The 26,664-nt window shown below is 36.9% G+C and overlaps 1 protein-coding gene across 9 annotated transcripts in view; it reads right to left on the bottom strand.

The window, feature by feature from the left end:
* LOC110103371 overlaps positions 1-22,911 on the bottom strand; it is an 85,048-nt gene extending 62,137 nt beyond the window's left edge. For 3 of the 9 annotated variants that reach the window (XR_003701651.1, XM_028697390.1, XM_020832045.2), the window contains exon 1: positions 22,845-22,911. Coding sequence is in view for 4 of the 9 variants with exons in the window: in XM_028697390.1 (XP_028553223.1) it covers positions 22,845-22,890 (46 nt within the window). In the remaining 5 variants the exon portion in view is untranslated. Of the gene's footprint in view, positions 1-409; positions 4,989-6,965; positions 7,183-10,860; positions 11,196-20,689; positions 21,615-22,844 lie in introns of those variants that run through there. The other 6 variants (XM_028697392.1, XM_028697393.1, XM_028697394.1 and 3 more) reach the window with 6 other exon arrangements.
* Between the last annotated feature and the right edge of the window lie 3,753 nt (positions 22,912-26,664).

The following is a 26,664-nucleotide window of genomic DNA, read 5'->3' as shown; positions in this document are numbered from 1 at the left end:
AAAAATTGTGCAAATTAAAATATGCGAGGAGGTCAACACGCATCCCGAGGCAAAGAGCAAATTTCAAGGGAAAGGGCCTCGACGTTGTCCAAACGGCATCCGATCTCGAAATGGACTACATAATTACGATCGGAACATCGACAATACCCTAAATGCACAATCAATTCATCCAATTTCAATAGTCGACGAAATTGATATGTTAAACGAGACAGTCAACACGCGAAATGAGGTAAATGTGTGGATTTTGAGGAAATTGCGTAAATCATGATTGTTTTGCTGACTGAAGCATTACTGTCATCCTTGATTAATGCTATTACTAATAATTTCAAACCATTCTTAGCATTACCTATCGATTCAACAAAAAAAGGAATAAGTCAATTGAAACATCAAAATCCCATTAATTCCAAACCTCGTTTGAATCGAAATCCCCATTAGAAATCCCGTAATATCCGCTGATTTCAAACTAAATCCCGCAAATTCAGCCGAGGAGTCAATCCAGCAACTCGTCGTTATCATTTTAAAACAAAACAGAAAGAAATTGCTCGTTTCATTTTCTGCTCAAAAAGCCCGCTGCTTTGGTTTCCTCCTCGAGTCCCGTGGCCTCTACCCATCAAATGCATGCCTTCCCTCCAATCCTGATTCGGCAACCTGCCTTCACTCTTGCCGTCCTGACACCTCAGATCCCCATCCAACTTCAAAAAGATACTCCCAATTCTTCACATAAAGCCAGATCGGTCTTCACCAAGTCCAGATTTCAACCTTTCCACGAGCAGACCCCAGCAGTTGCTATCTCTCCAATCCTTCCCTCGCCGCCATTGGGTTTCACGGCAGCAGTGGTCTGCTCAATGGAAGCTCCCGGGCCTTCCACTTTCATCGATGCTCTTTTATTTTACCCAGCAAGTGTAATGATCCCTATGACATCATCAGCACCGTCAGTCTATCCAGTCCAGTGAGGATGGAGATCACGTGACGGAGTTCATGGTTGAGCCGCTAGTAGCTTTCTTCTTTGGCTGGCAGAGAAGACATGGGAACAAAGTCAAGTTCGATGGGTAATTAGTTTGATTCTGATGCTTGCGTGGGACTTAATCCAGCATGTTTAGAGGGAATGAGAAGTAGCTAGGCATTATAAGTAATGTAGCTTGCTTCAGGAATTGGATGTGAAACTTCTGGTCTGAAAATCAAACAAGTTCGTAATCATGAAGAAGTTAGAGCTCTATTCAAGCAAGTACAGGGTGATGTTCCCAGGCTCTCCTATATTCATTATGAGGGTGGCATCTCAGAACCGACATTTGGAAGTTCAGTTACTGTGTGATCTGCAAGGTAACATTGCTGCTCTTCATAGTAGTGATTGCAGTGTTCAGCAAAGGCATCGAAAGATTATTGAGGAGGGCCCAATCATCATAGCTCCTGTTGAAACCGTGAAGCATCTGGTGACCTCAGCAAGGAAACTTTGGATGAGGGATCAAATGAAATGAAGCCACATACTATCGACCCTCAAGCAGCAGGATGTGACCCATCTAGCAGATGCATTGACAAGAAGACCAAATTGGTTGCTTGTCTGAGGATACCAGGAACGGATACGCAAGCTCTTGCTTGTCAATCAGAACAAAAGAAAAGGATCTCTTGATATAAAAATCATTGCCTCTTTCATAAATCTGGAGCAAAAAAATATGCAAATCAAGCAAGAGAAGACAAAGAGATGGAAGAGCTGTAGATAAGAATGCCAAGGAAGTACACTTCTCAAATCAGACTATATATCCTCTTGCTTGCACTTTTAGCTCACTATAAATCAAGGCATCAAATCCTCCAGCGAACTCCTTTCTTTATTATTCTATAGCCAAACATCTGTATCACTCTTTTTGACAAAGAGATCACCTTCACTTCCCCAAATTTCCCTACTATTAATATTATTTATTATCAGCAAGGAAACTTTGGATGAGGGATCAAATGAAATGAAGCCACATACTATCGACCCTCAAGCAGCAGGATGTGACCCATCTAGCAGATGCATTGACAAGAAGACCAAATTGGTTGCTTGTCTGAGGATACCAGGAACGGATACGCAAGCTCTTGCTTGTCAATCAGAACAAAAGAAAAGGATCTCTTGATATAAAAATCATTGCCTCTTTTATAAATCTGGAGCAAAAAAAATATGCAAATCAAGCAAGAGAAGACAAAGAGATGGAAGAGCTGTAGATAAGAATGCCAAGGAAGTACACTTCTCAAATCAGACTATATATCCTCTTGCTTGCACTTTTAGCTCACTATAAATCAAGGCATCAAAACCTCCAGCCAACTCCTTTCTTTATTATTCTATAGCCAAACATCTGTATCACTCTTTTTGACAAAGAGATCACCTTCACTTCCCCAAATTTCCCAACTATTAATATTATTTATTATTAGCAAAAATAATACAGAGAAAAGAGTTTGAGAAAGTTGAGAAGCGATTGAAGAAGTTTGTTCAAGTGAGGAAATTGAGAAGCTTTGATTTCTACTTCTTATTCGATTGGTCGGCTAAAAAAAAGAGAGAAAAAAATGTGTTTGTCTTGATTTTCGTGCCAACTCCACCGGCGTTCCCATGCAAAGGTATAACCCCTCAGCACTAAAACTCCAAGAGCTCAATTTTGACATGTGCAACGCGATAAAATGACCACCTATACACGCTTTTCTTAGTGTGGTGGGAGGAAGTTCGTCGCGGTGCTCTCGACGAATCAGGTAATCACCTAAATCCCTTCTTCGACGTTCATGGCGCACCGGAAAACCGCCTATACATGCTTTTCTTAGCGTGGTGGGATGTTAACCCGGTGCGACGTATACGACGAAGTGGGGATACCAATAAGCACCCGTTTGTGGAAAAACAATTGCTTTTCTTTTGCAACAGGTACCGAAAACTCATACATGCTTCTCTTAGCGTGGTGGGGGGAGAATAAAATACGGGCGTGGTGTTCTCGACCGAGGACACCTACCATACCCGCTTTTCTTAGCGTTGTGGGAAGGCCTAGTTTTCCATAGTTTTCCCCTAAATAGGGGAGACGCCAGGAGGCTGCCGAAATTTTCAGTAAACCGAGGACTTGGACAAAGATTTTTGAACTTAATTTAAGTATAACTTGAGCACAAAATAAAACTTAAATCAAACTTGATCAAGATGAGCTTGAATTGAACGAGACTACTTGAATTTGGACTTGAATATGACATAACAAACCATATTTGGACTTGATTTGAGTCAAGCACAATGGATCACGTGAACTAAGCATAGAGAAGTATGGTATAATGTTTTGAATGAAATCATGATTGTTGAACTAAGAGGTTTAAATTAAGTGCAAGAAAACACATGCAAAACTTATGATAAATAAAGAACCTGCAAATATCATTCTCTCATAAGTGATTATGAAACTCATGCAATCAGTTGATTTGGGACAAATGCATTAGCCACAAGGATGTATAAGGAATGCAACAAACACCAACATGCAAACAAGTGCAAATGATATATGATGATTTAAAGATTTAAATTTTGAATGGAACACTTAAAACCAGACTTTGGTTCAACGAAACAGCATTTGGACAATTCCAGCAATTCACGAACGAGTGCAAGTTGTAGTGTGATCCTCCCACAGTTTATGCAAGTCGACATAATCAATCAAGGTACAACAAACACAAGTGTGTACGGGGCACTACAAGAGACTCATTTCACATTTAACATGTCATTTGCAACCAGAGAAGAAAGATATGCTAGTGGATACACAAAACATTAATAAGTTTTCTGTGAAGGGTGACAAGAGAATACAACAACTCGTCAGCATCCAAATTTCACAAGCAATAAAAATAAAAAGAGATATATAATTTGATCGCAGTTGAAGGAGCAAAAATCTTTAGCAAATATATCGCTTACAAACGATGCATCTGATGTGCAATGTTCACATGAATCCTGCAAACAAGGATACCAGTCTCCAATGTACGCCGAAAGCCAAGGCGCAAGTGAACATAGCAATTTGCTAGTCAATGTACAAATGATATAATAGTCCACTAATTAGTTTGTATGAGGTCGGTGAAGAGTGCAATGATACCTTGCATTCAATGTCAAAATACAGGAAAATACATTTATTTGCAAGCACTGATAGAAGCTTGTAGTATACTAAAGATACAAGTGGGAGTTGCTACAAGAATTAAAAAGGGTATAAGCAAATACACAAAACCTCCGCAGACAAAGATAGAAAGTACGCAATACATACAAGTTTCTTACGAATGCAAATGCACATCAAAGATGCTATGTAGAAGAACATGCAACAAATCCAAAGTGCCTACGAGCTGCTGTGAGAAACTCGTCATATACGATTATAGAAGAGCAGTGATAACTACAGACACATGTAAACAGTGGTATAAAACACGTTATAAACAGTGTTATAAAACACGTTATACATTCAACTTGTTGTCTGAGGGTAGGCGTAAAAGAAATATAATAAATGTAAGTGCTCTCAAGTTATTGCAAGAGGTCCACCATACGTATTAGATACTTTCTCGTAGCAGATAAGAAGATCTGCAATATATACAATCTCTCTATGAATACAAATGTATGTATAACATGCCACCTATGGGTAGATGCAAAAAGACTTCAATAAATGCAGTACCCTGTAGTCGATTTCAGTCTACGAATGAATACATCTACCTGCAACAGTAGTGGATGTATTGCAAAGACCAAAACATCAACGAAATGCATAAAGAATACAACAAATGCAAGTTCCTACAAGCTTCTGCAAAAGCAGGAGATTAGTTAGTGCACTATAATCCACCTACAGAAAGAGATTAGTGCACGACAGTCTACCTGTGCAAAGCAGCAAACAACTCAATCCAGAAGCTGCTATAACATGACACCAGATCCATAACATTCATGCAAGCGGACAGAATGCATTTACAAATATTTCAAAATACCCCTATACGTGCATCGTAATTTGTATACACATAGATACACTAAAGGGGTAAATAAAATCATTACCTGTATGGGTCCTGGCGAGCAAATTATTGATACACACGTGACGCCAAGGGATGTTGCACGGGTCAATAAATTTGAACCCGATCCTCCTAAGAAAGTAAATAAGAGTCGACAATGTTCAACAAATAATTATAAAATGCATCCAAACACCTGCATGGGCCCTAGCGAACGTGTTATTGGTACACACGTGACATCTAGGGATGCTGCGCGAGTCGATAAGTGAATTCAAGTCCGAACCTGATCCTTCTATCCAGATCGATAGGAGTCGACAGGGTTCGAATCATCAAACAAATATACGGTGGTGGCAAACGGTATATTTGCCTTAATACATTCATATTAGACCTTCAAGGTCTATAATAATGAAAATTCACTAATAAAGGCATAAAGCCTACAAAACCCGATCTTTTGTCGACAGCTCGATAGAGTAGACAGGGTTCAATTAACAAATGAAAATGGCCCCTCACACCCCGATGATGACCGTGTTGAACAAAGATCTCAACCGGAATGGTTAATTCCAAATACTTCAAATGCCACTCAAATGCCCAAAAGTCCAAAAAATGATCAAAATCCAAAGATATTTAAATGTGAAAATAAATCATTCAGTGCTTAAAGTAAAATCCATTCACTCTCTGCAACAGTTTGCCGAGATAGACAAATTAAAATTTACTTCAGCTCACAAAGAACCAAATGCCTAGTCAAAAATATCACTAGGATCCATTTTCAAACAATCTCCTACTAGTAAGGACGTGGTACGAGTCCTCTAACCGGCGATTTTGTCATCAAATAGCACCACAGGATAAACGGTTATAACTCGGGGCTCTTTGAACGAAGTGGTTTTGCATTCAAATGGCACCACGAAATACCGGTTATGACCAGAGTCAATACGCTCCTTAATGGCATCAAATCCTTGAGATATGAATCAATATGATATGATCGATATGGCACAAAGCACTCTGTTAGCTAAGGTGGATTCAAATTTGTCCCCTTAGATAAATACCCACCACAGGTCTAAAAGGTCCCCTTAGACGAAGCAACCCATGGCTGCCGATAAGGATCCTTCTGTCAGGTTGGGTCAACTACCTCCTCTGACTGTAACGACCCGGCCCGGCTAGACCGAAAATAATGGAGCGGGAACAGTCGGTTGTATGGAAAGGACATATAAAACATAATTTTCTCATTTACTCATATAACAGGACAAAAATAACATCAATGTCATAATAAGAAAGAGCCACTAACAACTTCAAATTGAAAGTATTCTAATATGTTTCTTCTCACAGTTGCTAAAACATATAAATCCACAATTACATAAACTAAAAACAAATCATTTATCATAAAATTTTTATTTATAATACTTTTAGAAACTAAAATCAAACATTTATATGCATAAACTGGATAACATTTTCATACAAGAGTTTCTTTAAATATTTCCTTAAACATTTTCATTCTTCATAAACCTTTCATTTCATCAACTTTTCTTTTCATCATAATCTTTCATTTGTATGCATAAAATACTTAATCATAAATTATACACCCGTCCCGAAAGTACCAGTGTTTGTACAAATCAGGTACACCGCCTTTTGACTATTTTCTTTATCATTTGGCTCTAAAGAACTCCATTACCATTTGGCTTTTGCAAGCTCCTTTACCTTTTGGCTCCGTAGAACCCCATTACCATTTTGGCACTTCAGGATCAACATGTACAAGCAATCATAATAGATCTCATAAGGCTAAAATAATTCAGAAATTCATATATTCGATTAACTTTTTTCATGCATAATTGTTCTCATGTCTATCTAAAAATTTCACTTATGAGACAATAAGCCAATATAAAATCTTTCTTGCATAATAATATAAATAAAACTCAAACATGTGATAATTGCATGAAATAGAACATTTATAAACTAAACATGTTTTATTTAACATAAAAAAAAATTAGAAAATTTAAAGACGTGAATTTGATTTAAATACAAGTACCTACCTCTCTTAAGCATAGTACTTCCTCAAAATGTTGATTCGACACAGCTCTTCACCTAAACGATCACAACCTAAAAAAAAATTAACAAAAGAGATGTGTCACACAATTAAATCTTTATTAAGGCTGAATCTAAGTCCTAAGCTTAAACCCATCGTTTTCCCCTTAACTATTTCTTACGACACTTAATAAATTAATCTTAATTTTTGGATTTACTTAAGTCCTAAATTTTCGGAAAATCATAACTCTTCAATTTCATGGGATCTTGATCGGGTCCATCATCCATTCCTCCACCATCCACTTTAAGTGCTACATGGTGAAAATTTCTATTTTAAATATCAAACCTAAAAATTCTCCAACATCCTGATACAATTGCTGCTACTATATGCTAGATACTATGTATCTGATTGACAACTAGCCTTAATCGAAAGTTCTCCCACATTATTGGGAGGGGTAATTAACTACAAGAGCTTACGCTTATAAGAAACTAGAACTTAGATCATAAAGTCCTCACAAAATGAGGACGAAATCTCTGGGTAGTGTCTTATCTACAAACTCATCTGCCTTCCAAAATTACCCAGAACTTATTCTGTTAAAACTCACCTCGCCGAAGAAAAGCATCAGCGGGCGGAGGCCGGGGCCGAATTTTCGAACCTCACAATAATTAAAAAGAAATTCAAATAATATACCATTTTAATTTTCATACTATGATTTTGTCTATCATTTGTTTTAAGTTGTGCTATTTGTATATATCCTTATGTGTATCATGTAATGCGCAACAAAATATAATGAGCCCTACTATAACCCATAAGTTTATTCAATTTATTTCATTTAATATATATGCATTATTTTTTATTTTTAAAATATTTAAAATATAATATCATGTCCAATGTGTGCCCAAGTCCTATATTTTCATTAATTATGTCCCATGTCCCTATCATGCCATGTATGTGTGTAGGGGTGTCAATGCTTAACTTGACAAAAAACCCGAAAATCGACCAAGACCAAATGCAAAAAATTCTGAGTTCGAGTCAACCCATTTGTTAGATGAGTTAGATTCAATTTTCGTTTGCTGACCAGTTTTAAAATTGAAAAGTATTCTGGTTGACTCGAAAACTCAAAATCAACCCGAAAATGACACGGGTCACCCCTGAACTAACTCAATCTCACGCTCCGCCTGCATGCAGCGCTCCCGCTAAACCACCCTCGCACCCGCACTTCACAGTGAGCCCTCCCACGCTCGCATCCGCACCTAGCACCACTTTTCATGCTTGCATCCGCACCTGGCACCGTGCTCGCTCAAGCGTCTGCACCCTTGCTTGCTCCAACGCCAACATCCGTGCAGGCCACGCTTGCCTACATACTCGCCTTCTTAGATCATTCACCAGTACGCGGTCGGACCCGAACGCGCTCGAACGTGGCCGTATTATGGGTTAACGGGTCAAGTCAACCCAATAACTCGACGGGTCGGGTACGGATCTAAATTTTTGACCCATTTACAAAAATGGGTTGGGTTCAGGTTAACTGAATTGGACCCAGGCTCGACTCAAACCCGACTCGAATACCCATTAAGCCAGAAATTTAATAAATGTTATCCATTCTTTTCATCATTCCGGCTAGTAAAATGTGATTATCTCATATTATACTAGAAATGTAATTAATATAATTGCTATAAAATTATACTAATATGCATATAACATTTTATTATGAATAATATATCAAATTTAAATTGATTTAAATACATGAAATATATTTAAATATTGTTTGTTGGACTGTCATTTTCGAAAATACTAGCATAAATGATAGTTCTTATTTCATAACCCCATAAAATAAATAATTGTGGTTATTTTTTACATAAAATATCACACGTTTATTTTTTTGAAATTAAAAAAAATAACAAAAAACAAAATAAATTAGCAATGAAAAGTAAACAATATTTCATGAGACATGACCATAGGAATTTGGTTCTCCTTATATGCACTTCGGTCCTTTCAAAGAGAAAGAGTGGACTTGAACTCAAGTTCATATCTTTAACCCACGCAGCACATTTAAATGTCATATATGTACATACGTCACGCTCGCGGAGGCCCATGCGGGTGTATGCCTTTCCAAATATTTTGCATAATATATTTGTGTAGAGATTCTATGTCTGCAATACATCAGGTATGTACGACTCATCAGTATCTCCACATACGCACATATTTTCATCTACATGTTAACATATTTAAGTAGATATTCATGTATTTTCATGTATGCATGTATGTTGGCATATATATTTGCATCTTGCAAGGTGTGTTTGATATGCAATGTAGTGGTTTAATGTAATAACATAGCGCATGGTATATTTGCATGAAATGCATGTATAGCGTATTTGTGTACTACTTATTTGTCTGCATAAAGCATCTAAATGATACTCTAGTGTTTTCATGTAGTGCATAAAGTATTTGGATGTCGGGGTAGCGTGCTACTGCTACACAATGCATTTAAATGTTGGATAGTGCGCTTGCATAGTGCATTTTGTATGTAATAGATTGTATATGCACAATATGATCTTGTGTCAATATAACGTGCAGCCACGGCGCGGCATATTTGGATATTGAATGATATGCTTACATACCCTACAAATTGCAACGTGTGTGTATGTTTTACATATTTGCATATTGAAGGTGTTTATGCAATATTCAAACATGATGAATTGTGCAAATGATGATTATTTGAAAGATGCACGACCTTCCTTGAATATCTTGTGAACGCCATATATCCACTTATACGAACATTACAAATACAATGGTGGTATTTAGTAGTGCATTGAACTTCATTTGTCGCATTGAACTTCATTTGTCGTGCATCAACAATGCATTTTAACTCATTTCGCCTTCTACAAGCTATCATTTCTTTCAGCATTCAAACAACAAGTATTTTCTAACCTGCAAACGAGTTGTGCGGTGCGTCAGGAGTCTTTCACCTGTCGCTTGAAAATAAGCTAATTTGTCTAGTGTGCCAGCTTGGAATCGTAAAGTTACTGCCTCAGCTTATCTATGGCCCACAATTTTTACGATAAATTTCGTGCTTCTGCCTATAGATGAATCGTATTATTGCGCTATGAGTCATTTGTTGCTTCATTCAGGTAAGTTGTCGCGCAATGCAAGCTTGGTTTAAAGCTTCTTGTGGTATAGTGCTAGGTATTTAGGAGTCACCAACTGGGCATCACTGCTAATCGAAGTCAAATTTATTATACAACCCAAAATGGAAATCAAAATTAAGCACATGGGAAATTATTATCCTAGTATGATTAAAGATTGTCTCAACTATGCTTAGAAGTGCCATCAATATCAAAAACATGTTGATGTTATGTATTGGCCACCTAATCCGCTACATCCTACAGTAGCATCGTGGACATTTGAAAATTGGGATACCGATATAATTGGTCCTATAGATCCACCTTCTTTAGGACATCAGTCCATCCTTGCTGCCACAAATTACTTCTCAAAATGGGCTGAAGCAATTCCCTTAAAAGAAGTTAAAACTGATAATATGATGAAATTCTTCCGAAACCAAATTGTCTATCATTTTGAGGTGTCATGTCGAATCAAATCAGACAACGACACTGCCTTTAAGAATGCCAAAATCTATCGATTTTTTGAACAACATAAAATTGAATAACGCTATGTCACGACCCCGGCCCTGTTAGCTCGAAAGGGCGAGGCAGGAACAGAGATCAGACAGGATGAAAACTTCATCCTGTCCGATCTCTGTTCCCGCATCGCCCTTGCGAGCTAACCGGGCCGGGTTGTGACAAAGAGATAAAGTTAGAGCCAATAAAAGGAAACTATAATATGCTTTAGTATTTTAACAAAAGAATTATCAACATATATCAACTTTTGCTCAAAGAGATGCATACCTTTTTCTCAACCATCAAGTTCTCATTCATTTCATAACATTTCCATTTTTGGAGAAAAACCCTAAAATTTCTCTTCTCTTTGTCACGACCCAGCCAGTTAGCTCGTAAGGGTGAGGTGGGAACAGAGATCGGACAGGATGAAAATTTATTTTAAGGAGAAAGTTATAAGAGATGTTATGAAGCAAGTTTAGGTAAGAAAAAGATTTTTGGTTATTGATTTTTAGGTTTTCCAAATTAAGGTTTTTCCTAATTTTACATTTCTAAGCTTGCATGTTCACTAAACTAGTTCCTAAGGGTTTTGGGAGCTCTCTAATTAAGAGAAATTGAACTTTTTGAAAAAAAAAAATATTTTTTCCTAATTTTTTTATGAATAAATCTGAAAATTTAATGTCCTAAGCTTAGAATTAGAAAATGGGGATGTTTTCTCATGTCAATGTAATGATATAAATGAAGTATTAAGTTTCCAAAATGTGATTTTTTAAGTAAAACCAAAATTTTGTTTAAATTCTATTTATTTAAGGGGTGCCATAAATTATGGGTTATACTAGAGTAATAACCCAATAGGATCGATTTATGATTTATTTAAGATGTAGGTTATTTGTGTTGAATATGCTCATGTGGTTATGAGTAGTGATTGTGTATTTGTGAACTTAAGGAAATGATTAGCTATGACATGTGTAGGATTAGTGTGTTTTATTGGTTTAAATTTACATTGTAATGTTCCCCTTAGGATTTGAAAAGAAGAAGTAAGGAAAGGTTCGTGAAGTGAAGGCTTTCAAAGTGCATTTGAGGTAGGAACCTCTTACCCTACATGATCACATTCCTTTATTTTTATTTTTTTTGCTCTTTTATGTTTTATATCTTTAGTTAATTGATACATGACAATGGCATATTTTTAATTAATTGATACATGAAAAATTGTAATTTTTAGTTGATTTGATACATAATAAATGCATGATTTATGTTTAACACTAAGTATTTCATAGAAGTTCCTTTCATGCACTTAATTCATATTCAAGACAATTTGTTGTTATAAAAATGCTACATTACATACATATGTCTATACGGAAAGATTATGTAAATGATTGTGCATGTTTAAGACGGAATGCCAAATATGGAGCGAAAACATAAATATGGCTCTTATAAGCAATACGGAGCAATATGGCCCTTTAGGGAAAAAAGAGGAAAAAAATTAATGGCCAAAAAGATGTTTGTGTACTTGATCAGTACACTCATGGTACTCTGGTATGGTTGTATGAAATAAAATATGAGTAAGCATATGACATATTGATGTAGAACGAAGAATCTGAACTATTTCTATGTGAAGGAAAGAGAAATAGTTCAGATTTTGAAGAAATAAGTTTGGGATTGTGAGGATTTTCTTTTGAATTTAAGAGGGAAAATCTGAAATTAATTCCTCCAATCAAAGCCTGTTGATTAGGAAAGATATTAAGAAAATATTCCTATCAGGAAATCTGAAAAATTTCAGATTTAAAACTGATGTAGAGCGAAAAATGCTTCGCTAGGGGAGATGGAAGAATTTGGGAATTCTCTGGTTTTCTTCTCAAATTCTGAGAGAAATCTCAGATTTTGTGCTTAGGAGATATCAATCAGTGGAAGAAAAAACGTTTGGGACTTGTGTGGGGAATAAAGGAGAAAGATTGGATTGGGTAGAGAGAAGAGGGGGCGGGTGAGAGAGGGAGACGGGTTTGAAGGGGAGGGGGGCGGCAATGCAGAGGAGAGAGGGAAGAAATAATTTATTTCCAAAAGTGAAATTATCACTTAGGCAATAAATTAATCCAACCCAGGTGTGGTGAATTTCGGTCAAGAGGAATTAAAGGGGATTTCAAATTATTTCCTAAGTTTGGTATGAGAGTTAGGAAATAAATTAAGAGGGAAATATTGGGTGGGGCTATGGGTGAGTATCTGCTTGGGATCTAATAAATGCTAGGGAATTAAAAATGGAAAATCCTTTGGAATTTGAATCTGTAACTTTTTTTTTTGGAAAAGAGGTTATGAAACAATTAGGAAATAACTCCTATTTGACTCATAAAGGGGGTCGGCCATGCAAACTATCGTCACATCACTAATCATAACACATTAAAGTTTTCATAATAGGAAGCATATCTCATAAAATGTACATCTCAAAAGAAATACATAGCTTTAGTAGAAATCTTAAAAATTTACTTACCTACCCAAAAGTCTGTACAATTATCATTCAAATCTCTTTTAGATTTTTTTTGTACATCCAAAACATATATACACTCAAAAGAATAGTTACTTAATGCCCTACGAGCTCTTTTCCCTTACCTACAGTACAACCACTACTAATGAGCTATGGCTCAATAAAATACACAAACAATGTATAAGAAAAAATAATAACATTGTTTAATAATTAAGAATTTCATAACATTAATAACATGGGTAGAACATATTTAAATTCCATATTTATCATAAGAAATGTATAGCCTTACTTTCCATATTGTTATTTATTCAACACTTTGAAACAAGTCGTATGTAGCTATAATCATTTACATCCTTTCAACTTTCTAATTCAGGGTTGAGCTCAAATTACAACTTTTAGAATTGAAGTTGTTCTCTCACTCAAAACTGTCCAAATTCTCAACTTTTAAAATTGAGAGTACAGACTTACCTCGTCAGGTATTTCGCCTTTACTTGTGTGGGCTTATCCCCCATATATGACTTAAATCACTTACTTTCGTACTCTCATTCATTTCTAATATAATCACTAGTATTTAGTGAATCGACAAGCTATATACCTGGAACAACTACAATCGATTAAATTGAAATAGATGGAAATACATATTATCATGAGAGGCATGCTATCATAAATATGAAAAATATCAATTTACATGAAATTTGAATAATTTCTTATGAATCAGTTGGGCATCTCACCTTCAACAAGCTGTTTGTGATCAAGAACAAAATAATTGTAGTGAATATAAGTGTCCACGAGCAATAGCAGGAGATTCGTTAGTGCACAACAATCTACTTACAGAAAGCAACATGTAATGCACGATAATCTACATGTATGAAATAGGAATATGACTATTATGCGACGCCACGCCACTGGATCCACAACCTGTATATAAGCAGATAGAATGCGTGTACGAGCTTCCAAATATTGCGTTGCAATCAAACTATGATTGCCCGCGTAACCGAGCAGCGTCAAATATTACTGAAAATGCCCCCACACATGCACAAAAAATGTACACACATAAGTACAAAGAAGTGCATACGCAATCAAATATCAGCAGGGCCCCGGCGAGCGTGTTATGAATACACACGTGACGTTAGAGGATATTGCGCGGGTCAAACAATAAACCTAATTTCAAGCCCGATCCTCCTACGCGAGTAAATAGGAGTCGACAAGACTCGGATCATTAAACAAATATATGGTCGTGGCATTGACCGAGATATTTGTTTTAATACATTCATATTAGGCCTTCAAGGCCTATAATCATTTAAATTCATTAATAAAGGCACAAAGCAAGGACGAACACGATCCTCTGTCGGCAAGTTGACAAGGTTAAATCCACAAATACAATGACCACATATACCCCAATGATGGCCGTGTTGATATAAAATCTCAACCGAATAGGTCAATTTCAAATACCATCCAAATGTCCGTGAAATTCAAAACTCTAAGAAAAATTCAAAATCCAAAATATTTAAAATAAAAAATCAACCATCGAAACAGTTAAAGCGAAAATTCATCCACCTTCCACAATAGTTTGCCGATGTGGACAAATTTAAAAGTCACATTAGCTCACAAAGAGCTAATGCCTGATCGAGAATATCACTATGATTCATTCTCAAATAACCTCTTGTTAGTAAAGACGTGACACGCATCCTCAAACTGACGATTTTGCCGCCAAATGGCACCACAGGTAAATGGTTATGACCGAGGCCCTCTGAACCAATCGATTTACTGCAAAATGACATCACTAAATTACGATCATGGTCAGAGCTCATATGCTCCCTAATGACACTAAATCCTTGAGATATGAATCAATAGGATATAATCGATAAAGCACAAAGTCCTCTATTAGCTAAGGTGGATTCTGATGTATGCAAGGGGGGTAATTGATATGGCTTGGTGGGCTTCTCGGTTTGGGCTTGGTTATTTGGTTTTTATTTTTTTGTTCTGTTTGGAGTTGTTATGCTGAGCTGCTACTTTTTCAGCTCATAAATAAGATTTAATTAAGTTCATACCCCCTCTCTGCTGCCTATTTGGTTCTCCCGCCTTGCTCCTATCTCATGGCTGGTGTTGGAGAATTTTTGTTATCCTCAAACAGATTGCATACTTTATGATTGAGCATGACATAAGAATGATGATATATTGTCCCGAAGAGTGAAAATATTATTTCCTTATGGACTCAATAATAAAATTTATAATTTTAACAGAGATTCCCCCATTCGATATTTTGGTTAATGGGATTTATTTATTTCTGGGGTACAGACATCACATAGAGGCAAACCCCTATGGTTAATTACATCTCAAGCTTTGGTTCTTGAGAAAACTTTTGATTAAACTAGTGATTTTTTTTTTTTGAAGTCATTTCAATGTTGGCTAAAATTTGATTTTTAAATCTATGAAAGTCTTGTTTAAAGGATTTTGGCCTTTATGAAATTCAAGGAAAAAGGGATCAACTTAGGAATAGATTTCTTGGCACTATAGGAAAAATGCTATTTTCCGGCGGCCATTTCCGCCGGAAAAATGACAAAAATTCGTCGGAAATTGGCATTTCCGACAGATTTCCGTTGAAAATTATTCCGACGGTAAAATGCGCGTCTGAAAAGTCCTTCCGACATTAAATAATGCGCCGGACCTACTTCCGGCTACTTCCCGGCGAATTTTTCACCGGAAAAATAATTCCGGCGAATTAATTTTTTGCCGAAAAAAAATTATTGATTTGATTATTTCAACAAATCTAATAATATTATTGCCCCCAGCCACTCGAGTAGCCCGGGCCAATCAACCATATAGCTTCCCCGAGCTCGCCCATGCGCCTAACCAGCCAGCCTGCGTCGCCCAAGCCCGCCTGCGGGCATGCAGACCCGACCGACCCGCCCAGCACAGCGAACCAGCAAGCTCCCACGGCAGGGTTCGAACCCTCGACCTGCCATCCGCATAAGACCTGCCCCAACCACTCGGCCAAGGAAGAAAACCTGATCGGTTTTGTCGTTTTCAATATTTAAAGTAGAACTGAAATCAAATTATTCAAAAAAAATAATATTGTATTAAAATTATAACTAATTAATTATCAAGTAATTATTATATTAAAAGTAAAAATAATTTTTTAAAAAGTATATATATTATTACATAATTTTAACTTAATTAATTATATTATACCGTAATTTTAACATAATTATAATATTATAACATAATTTTAAAAATATTTAATTTAAATAATTTAATTTGATAATAAGTTATTAAATTATTTAACTTAATTTAAAAAAATAAAAAATTATAAACATTTTTAATAGTAAATTTTTAAATATATTTAATTTTTGTTGGAATTCCACCGAAAATTCCGTCGGAAATTCCGTCGGAAATCCGCCGGATAATTCTCCGAAAATTCTGTCGAATTTATTTCCGCCGGAAACTAACTTTTTTCCTGTAGTGTGGAATGAGGGCCAAAGGAAAGAAGCATATGATTCTAAGGAAAACTTAGAGGTACTCGAGCTATCCAATGTTGGGCTTTATATTTTAGAAATCTAATTTTATTTAAGTTGATATTTTCGTTAGAAGATAGGGGCTTATATTCCAACAACACTTATTGGAGGAATTGTCTAAAAGCTGAGGACTTGTATGGCGATTGAAATCAGTCATTGCTTCAGACCCTAAAACTAAGGTGAGGACTACCGAGAGATAGTGCCTCGAACTTAAGTTTAACGGAATGCAAAAGGGACTGATAAGCTACACCTCACATGAGGCATAGCCTGCCAGACCTCTAGGTTTATTATCCTGCCTGGAAAGGACTACCAGCTATATCCTCCTAATCGCTTTTAAAACTATTTACTCCGGTCTCAATGTATCTGAAGAGTGGAAAGGCTATTTTTTTGTTTAAGAAATAGGTCTTACAACTTGGCTTTGAGGCCAAGATGCCTATTCATATAGGATATGCAAAATGCAGACTCACAAAGAAAGCTTGGATCCAAGTTTGCGAGCTTGTCCCCCTTTCTCTCCTCCTCTCTTGGACTTCAGCTCGGGCTTCGCTCCTCCTCTCCGCAAGTGCCCACCTCATTTGTATCTTTCTTTTCAAACCAAGAAAGCAACTTTAGGTGTTTTTATGTTATAAATTGTATGCATCGTCTTTATATTATAAAAGTGTAGTTATTTTTCGTTTAATTGTTGTATTTTGTCAAAGTATGGTATTTTGGAAGGATGTCGTAGTTTTTATGTAATTTTGGCAATCTTTTTTGATTGAATCAGATTCAAATTTGTCACCTTAGACAAATATCCATCTCAGGTCCACAAAGTGCCTTTGGACGAAGTAACCCATGGCTGCCGACAAGGACCCCTCTGTCAGGTTGGGTCGACTACCTCCTCTGACTAAGTAGACAAGGGACCTTGATGAGCTGGGATGGCGGAACCATGAGATCTTGATCGGGTTCATAATCTATTCGCCTGCCATCCGCTTTAAGTATAAGATTGTGAAATTTCAAATTATAACACTCAAACCTATGTTGCTACTATATATGCTAGAAATATGTCTCTTTTATATATATGATCGAAGACTAGCCTTAATCGAAAGTTCTCTCTCGTTACCGAGAGGGGTAATTAACAATAAAGCTTGTCCTTATAGGAAATAAGAACTCATATCATAAAGTCCTCGCAAAATGAGGGCAAAATCTCTAGGTAGTGTCTTATCTACAAACCCAATCTGCCTTCCCAAAATTTACCCCGAAACTTAATCCATTAAAACTCCCTCCGAAAACACGGTAGAAGCCGGGGCGCGAATTTTTGGAGCCCACAACACCTGATCCCAAATGCAATCCCAGCTGTTGAAGCAAAACCTGCACATTCAACACCGTAAGATCCCTCCCAGTTCCGACTGTTCTTCACATCGTAAGACAAATCCAGATTTTAGTATGCCATAGAGGCTGACCACTTGAATCTTGTAAACCAAACACACATAAGGAACCTCTAATAGAGATCTTAAGACCCTCTATCCGGTCTACTTTCAAGTGAAGCCGTAAGAGCCACTACTCTGGGCTACTTCCAAAGTGAAGAAGATCCACTTTTAACCCACACATGGGCCACCTTACTAATAGGGCTAGGTTGTAAGACCCGCTATTTAAGCTAGTTCTAATAGAAATCGTAAGACCCACTACACGGTGCTACTTTCAATGAAAATCGTAAGTCCCAATCCAAATATAAATTACATGTAACCCCTAAATAGGGCCATAAAACCTAACCTAGATCTAAACCACAGGCAACTCCTAAATGGGGTTGTAAGACCTAACATAAATCCAAGTTACAGGTAACTCCTAAATTGGGCCATAAGACCTAACCTAAATCCAAACTACAAGCAATTACTAAATGGGGCCGTAAGAGCTAACCTAAATCCACAAGTAACAACCTAAATCTAAACTACGAGAAACTCCTAAGAAGTGAAAACATTGAGTCATCCTTAATTGAGAGTTCTCTTCTACACGTTAGGAGGGATAATTAATTGAGGGCTCATAAGAAGTGGAACCTCAGAATTAAATAAACCCTGATATCATTCATCAGGGAAAATCTGGTTAATTTAAATTCCAATCTACCTCGATGAGAATGGGACCTTAAGCTTGCAAACAGGGTTCGTGCCGTAGCGCAACATTCCTTTCGTAAGTGAACAGTTGCATGTAGGTAAATTTTGTTAAGCACAAATCTTCCAATATTTCTTATAGGCAGGTTGTAGTGCTATACTACAGGTTACCCATTGCTTCTTGCAGAGGTTGTGCACAAACGATTTCCTATAGTGGCTAGTAGGTGATTGCATTTATCACTATTCTTTTTTGTATTTTCTTGTAGATAGCACATTGTTTCATAAAGGGTCTTCTATGGTAGCTCATAGGTGCTTGCATTTATTTCATATCGACCGTCTCTGCTTACTAGAGGATTAATATATTTACCTAACACTAAATTATTGTTGACTACAAGGGTGTCTAGCATTCATCACTTGTTGATTGTCCCCCATAGGCATTATCGTGCATATGGTAAATCTCCTGTCATTGCTAGTAGGTGTTTACATTTATCGTATGTTACACTTTATATGTGTGTAAGAAGCTTCACTATTCGTAGGCAAGAGGATGTGTTCATTACACACTAATTTTATGTTCGTAGAAAACTGGCATATTCATTTATAAGTTGATTGATATGAGTTATAGGCAATTTGTATTCGTTACAACCTCCTAGAACTGTTTTGTTGGTGAGTTGATTTCATGTTGACTTTCCTTGCTTGCATGGTTTAATATATTTGCTTGTATTTTTACGTTGACGACAGGGCCTTTGTATGAACTGTTGTGCACATGACGTATTCTTAATTCTTGCCCATAGGTGAATCGTCGATGAATGTTTGCATTCATTGTTTGTTGTTGTGTGTATGTTTATTATATTGCTTGCAATTGGTTGAATGCTACAAGTTATTTTAATTTCATTGTTCATCATTCGCGTGCACTAAGAGTTTGTTCACCACGAGTTCATGTTTGTTCATTCATGTTCATTTGAATTGTGCGGATTTGTTACTTAGCATTTATAGTATTAGTATAGTAATGCCTTAATTAGTTTAAGGCCTGGTTACCTGCTTACTCATTTTCATTCAATTTGAATTAAGTTATATATTCATATTATGAATTTTCATTTGATTACCTCTTTAGTTCAAATATGTATTTAGGTTCTGTTCTTTGCAATTTTTGTTCAAGTTCTGTCCCCTATCAATTTGAGTTTTGACAAGCTCCCGACGTCTTCCCTATTTAGGAGAATTTTAAGCAGTTATAGCCTGCCCAACACGCCAAGAAAATGTGCATGTTCGATGTCAGGCGACACCGTGATCGTAATCTTTAATCCCACCAAGTAGTTTTTAATCCCACCAAGTCAAGAAAGACGTGCATAGGTCTTTAGGTGTACCTATGTGAAAATTTATAGTTTTTCCCAGCAGGCATAGAAGCTCGTACACTGGTACTTCGGCTTTATCTCACCAGGCTAAGAAAAATGTGTACAAGGCTTACCCTCCTTGCCACAAGGACCGCAATGAGTTTCCTCCCACCGCGCTAAGAAAAGCGCGCATAAGTGGTTGCTTGCCATGCTGCAAGCGCTCAAAAAGAATTTGGGTGTTTGTGTTCAGAGAACATTATATCTTGGGCAAGAGGCAATGACGGCGGTGATGTTGAGGCAACGGCGAAGAGCAATTAAAGCACAAACCTTAATAATAATAATAATAATAATAATAATAATAATAATAATAATAATAATAATAATAATAATAATAATAATAATAATAATAATAATAATAATAATAATAATAATAATAATAATAATAATAATAATAATAATAATAATAATAATAATAATAATAATAATAATAATAGTAAAGATAAATGGAGAATTGAAAGTAATCTTTTTGTTAGAAAGAGTGGTATAGATGTGTGTCTATAGAGTAGTTAGGAAAGAAGTTGGCTCAAGGTTTGATACTTTGATTTATAGTGGTTGTAGGTGTATGCAAGAAAGTGTGATTTGAGCATTTCCTGGAAGTGGTAGGGGGTTATGGCCCTTCAGGAATGGGCTTAGTAAGAGAAGGGAGAAGAAGTTGGGCCTTACTATGTTCAGTGTATAGGAGGAAACGTGCTGCTATTGGCCTCTAGTGGGCTGTAGGTGACTGATTTGGTGTTTGGTTGTTTGGGCTGAAGGATTGTGGACTGGCTGTAGAGTTGTGTAGGCGAGTATGGGTTGCTTGGTGGCCTGCTTGTTATAGGTATTTGAATATAAAAATGAATGGAGGAGGCGCTTGTGGGCTGTATGTTGGCTGCTCAACTATTGGAGTTCAGCTAGTATGCAGAAAAAAAAGGAAGTGGGCTGTGCTTGTAGCAGGTGGAAAGGGATTGAGATGTTGCAGCCTGATGTGTGGATGTCAGTAGAAGATTTCACGTGGTGAGCAGAATATGGAGGATCTTCACGTGAGAGAAACATGTTGACCTTCTTTGTGTGAAACATAAGCGAAGGGAAGAAGGAAGAGGGAATTCAAGCTGCAGGATCTGTGCGTGAGGAAGGGAAGTCAGCGTGGAATGGGAGCAAGGAAGAAGAAGTTTATTTGAGCATTTACTGAAAGTGGTAAGGTGTTATGGATCTTTAGGTGTGGGCTTAGTAGGAGAAGGGAGAAGAAGTTGGGCCATGCTCTGTTCAGTATAAAGGAGGAAAGGTGTTGTTATTGGCTTTTAGAGGGCTATAAGTGGTTGATTTGGTGTTTGGTTGTTTGGACTTAAGGATTGTGGATTGGCTGTAGAGTTGTTTAGAGAGTAAGGGTTGCTTGGTGGGCTGCTTGTTTTAGATATTTGAATATAAATATGAATGGAGGTGCTGGTGGGCTGTATGAGGGCTATTCAATTGTTGGAGTTCAAATAGTATGCAAAAAAAAGGAAGTGGGCTTGGCTTGTAGCAGGTGGAAAGGGGTTGAGATTATGCAGCTTGATGTGGATGTCAGTAGAAGATTCCACGTGGGGGCAGAATATGGAGGATCTTCAAGTGAGAGAAACTTACTTACCTTCTTTGTGTGAAACAAAAGCGAAGGGAAGAAGGAAGAGGGAAGTCGGGCTGCAGGATCTGTACGTGAGGAAGGGAGGTTCAGCGTGGAATGGGAGCTGCTCGGGGTTGGAGATGATAGAGCAACACGTGAACGGGAGGTAGGAGTCGACAGGTATGGGTGCGGCATGGCCTGGATGCCTGCTGGAGACCGGTAAGAAGTCGAAAGCATGTGTGAGAGGGATTCGAATAGGATATTGCGGTTTGGTGCGATCGTGAGGGAGGAATTCCGACCTGGGAACACGTCGGCTGAGAGAGAAGAACTAGGAGTTGTAGGCCTGCATGAGATTGGATCGGCTGCTGGAAGAGGAAGGAAGAGGCGTAAGGTCTGGCTTGTTGTAAGGGAGCAGGGAGTATCGGAGTTCGGATAAGTTGAGTCAGGAAGATTGATTGGATCCAAGGTTCAAGAACAGAAAATTGAAAAGTTTTGCTCGTTGCCGTTTTAAAACCGAGAGCAGGCCACGATCGAGTGGATATGCGCAATTTGAGCAAGAATTGTGTGACGTGAACGGCGTCGGCGGCGAACAATAGGTATGGGTGTCCTCTTCTTTCATTTTTTTTTTAATTAATAATATTTATTATCATTATTATTCAAATCTGACATAAATGAAAGAAACAAAATAATTTTTTGTCTCGATTTATGTGCTTTTCCTCGAAATCAAAGCATTTTCACCTCGAGGTCCACACCAATTTCCCCATGCGAATTTCATTGGGCAGAATTATACTCATTTTTAGATAACTCTGACGTTTTGAGTACTGATTTTAATTATAATTTTTCCAATCAAACGTCGTTTGTACAACATCGCACGTCATTTTCGGGTGTCGCTCACCGATTTTGATCGATTTTGCCTGATTTGAATGCGAGGGGTTCCTCTTAGGTAAATTCAATGCTCCGATTGCAACGGCGCATTCCGTTCAACGATCAAAGGATGTTTGACCATTTATGTGATGCGTCGCACCCCCGACTGTCATTTGAGTCCACCGATTTTGCTCTTTTTTGTTTATTTTAGTATATGGATCAACAATTTCCAATCAAAAATGTAAACAACTAACCATTTTTCTCTTAAATTCATACTAATTTCACCAGTTAATTTAACTTTAAAATTTCTGAAGAAAACAGTTTATTTTGACATACTCTATAAACAGAATGAAGAAAATATAAGAAATGCAAGCATACCATAATGATCACAGTGATATGCTAACAGAAGCCCGACATCCCGCATCAGCTTTCCCAGAGCTTTAAAAGCTGCAAAAATATGATAGCAGGAAAAAAATTCATCATATTCAGTACTTAAACTAACGGGAGACTCAAAAGGTAACTCTCTTAAAAGCGGCATTAGTTCATTTGACAATGCTTTTCAACTGCTGTGCTTTTAATAAGTTGACATCAAAATTTGATTTGCAAGAGAAAAGTATGAAGAAAAGTAATACACCGCATGTTCACATCCTCCATGGATTCATGACCCATGATTAACACACTTGCTAGACAGCTTGTCCATCTCTACCAAAGTATCAACAATTTTAATCATGCTAACAGTAAAACAGCATTAAAAAACTATTCCTGTAGTTCTCTTCTTAAGAAATTTGAGAAATTTTGAGACATCAAGTTGCTTCTTTCAAAAATGTGTAGGCTATTAAAAACGAATTCTCACATTGAACCTTCATTCCATTCGATTAAGAAGGTTTTCATGTGGGTTTGTGAAGTACGCACCCTATATGCATGCAGTACGCGTTCCGGACGCAGACCACACGCACATCATACGTAAATGACAGTTCTTGGTTTTTTCTCATAAAAATTTAATTAATTCGAATTTAATTGATTCGATGCATTACTTCCTCATGAATCTTTTAAATACTCATTTTACCATCTTTATAAAATGATTATAAAAATTTTCTCAAAGAGAGTTAGTGTTTGTTTTCACCCTTGTGCTACACAAGTGATGGTTCTAGACTGTGGGTGTTATGCTTCAATGGTTGAGCATTCATTAGTGTATATGGAGAACCAAAGTTTTTTGGAATTCCTCGCCTCGTCAATACAATAAACAGGGAGCGTTGAATATAGTGTTTCTCACCATTGAACCTTCATTCAATTCGATTAAGAAGGTTTTCATGTGGGTTTGTGAAGTACACACCCTATACGCATGCAGTACGCGTTCCGTACGCAGACAACATGCACATCATACGCAAATGATAGTTCTTGATTTTTTCTCATAAAAATTTAATTAATTCGAATTTAATTGATTCGATGCATTCCTTCCTCATGAATCTTTTAAATACTCATTTTATCATCTTTATAAAATGATTATAAAAATTTTCTCAAAGAGAGTTAGTGTTTGTTTTCACCCTTGTGCTACACAAATGATGGTTCTAGAGTGTGGGTGTTACGCTTCAATGGTTGAGCATTCAATAGTCTGTATGAAGAACCAAAGTTTTTTGGAATTCCTCGCCTCGTCAATATAACAATCAGGGAGCAATGAATATAGTGTTTCACACCATTGAACCTTCATTCCATTCGATTAAGAAGGTTTTCATGTGGGTTTGTGAAGTACACACCCAATACGCATGGAGTACGCGTTCCGGACGTAGACCATACGCACATCATACGCAAATGACAGTTCTTGGTTTTTTCTCACAAAAATTTAATTAATTCGAATTTAATTGATTCGATGAATTCCTTCGTTATGAATCTTTTAAATACTCATTTTACTATCTTTATAAAATAATTATAAAAATTTTCTCAAAGAGAGTTAGTGTTTGTTTTCACCCTTGTGCTACACAAGTGATGGTTCTAGAGTGTGAGTGTTATGCTTCAATGGTTGAGCATTCATTAGTGTATATGGAGAACCAAAGTTTTTTGGAATTCCTCGCCTCGCCAATACAACAATCAGGGAGCGTTGAATATAGTGTTTCTCACCATTGAACCTTCATTCCATTCGATTAAGAAGGTTTTCATGTGGGTTTGTAAAGTACGCACCCTATACGCATGCAGTACGTGTTCCGGACGCAGACCACACGCACATCATACGCAAATGACAGTTCTTGATTTTTTCTCACAAAAATTTAATTAATTCGAATTTAATTGATTCGATGCATGCCTTCGTCATGAATCTTTTAAATACTCATTTAATCATCTTTATAAAATGATTATAAAAATTTTCTCAAAGACAGTTAGTGTTTGTTTTCACCCTTGTGCTACACAAGCGATGGTTCTAGAGTGTGGGTGTTATGCTTCAATGGTTGAGCATTCATTAGTGTATATGGAGAACCAAAGTTTTTTGGAATTCCTCGCCTCGTCAATACAACAATCAGGGAGCGTTGAATATAGTGTTTCTCACCATTGAACCTTCATTCCATTCGATTAAGCAGGTTTTCATGTGGGTTTGTGAAGTACGCACCCTATACGCATGGAGTACGCGTTCCGGACGCAGAGCACACGCACATCATACGCAAATGACAGTTCTTGTTTTTTTCTCACAAAAATTTAATTAATTCGAATTTAACTGATTCGATGCATTCTTTCATCATGAATCTTTTAAATACTCATTTTACTATCTTTATAAAATGATTATAAAAATTTTTTCAAAGAGAGTTAGTGTTTGTTTTCACCCTTGTGCTACACAAGTGATGGTTCTAGAGTTTGGGTGTTATGCATCAATGGTTGAGCATTCATTAGTGTACATGTATAACCAAATTTTTTTGGAATTCCACGCCTCATCAATACAACAATCAGGGAGCGTTGAATATAGTGTTTCTCACCATTGAACCTTCATTCCATTCGATTAAGAAGGTTTATGCAGTACGCGTTCCGGACGCAGACCACACGCACATCATACGCAAATGACAGTTCTTGATTTTTTCTCACAAAAATTTAATTAATTCGAATTTAATTTATTCGATGCATTCCTTCGTCATGAATCTTTTAAATACTCATTTTACCATCTTTATAAAATGATTATAAAATTTTCTCAAAGAGAGTTAGTGCTTGTTTTCACCTTGTGCTACACAAGTGATGGTTCTAGAGTGTGGGTGTTATGCTTCAATGGTTGAGCATTCATTAGTGTAGACGGAGAACCAAAGTTTTTTGGAATTCCTCGCCTCGTCAATACAACAATCAGGGAGCGTTGAATATAGTGTTTCTCACCATTGAACTTTCATTCCATTCGATTAAGAAGGTTTTCATGTGGGTTTGTGAAGTACGCACCCTATAAGCATGCAGTACGCGTTCCGGACGCAGACCACACGCACATCATACGCAAATGACAGTTCTTGGTTTTTTCTCACAAAAAATTAACTAATTCGAATTTAATTGATTCGATTCATTCCTTCGTCATGAATCTTCTAAATACTCATTTTACCATCTTTATAAAATGATTATAAAAATTTTCTCAAAGAGAGTTAGTGCTTGTTTTCACCCTTGTGCTACACAAGTGATGGTTCTAGAGTGTTGAGTGTTATGCTTCAATGGTTGAGCATTCATTAGTGTATATGGAGAACCAAAGTTTTTTGGAATTCCTCGCCTCATCAATACAACAATCAGGGAGCGTTGAATATAGTGTTTCTCACCATTGAACCTTCATTCCATTCGATTAAGCAGGTTTTTATGTGGGTTTGTGAAGTACGCACCCTATACGCAAGGAGTACGCGTTCCGGACGCAGACCACACGCACATCATACGCAAATGACAGTTTTTGGTTTTTTCTCACAAAAATTTAATTAATTCGAATTTAATTGATTCGATGCATTCCTTCGTCATGAATCTTTTAAATACTCATTTTACCATCTTTATAAAATGATTATAAAAATTTTCTCAAAGAGAGTTAGTGTTTGTTTTCACCATTGTGCTACACAAGTGATAGTTGTAGAGTGTGGGTGTTATACTTCAATGGTTGAGCATTCATTAGTGTATATGGAGAACCAAAGTTTTTTGGAATTCCTCGCCTCGTGAATAAAACAATCAGGTTGCGTTGAATATAGTGTTTCTCACCATTGAACCTTCA

The sequence above is a fragment of the Dendrobium catenatum genome, unplaced genomic scaffold (assembly GCF_001605985.2).
Source record: "Dendrobium catenatum unplaced genomic scaffold, ASM160598v2 fragScaff_scaffold_922, whole genome shotgun sequence".
Lineage (NCBI taxonomy): Eukaryota > Viridiplantae > Streptophyta > Magnoliopsida > Asparagales > Orchidaceae > Dendrobium > Dendrobium catenatum.
The sequence above is the reverse complement of the archived record's forward strand: the minus strand, read 5'-3'. Positions and strand labels throughout refer to the sequence as shown.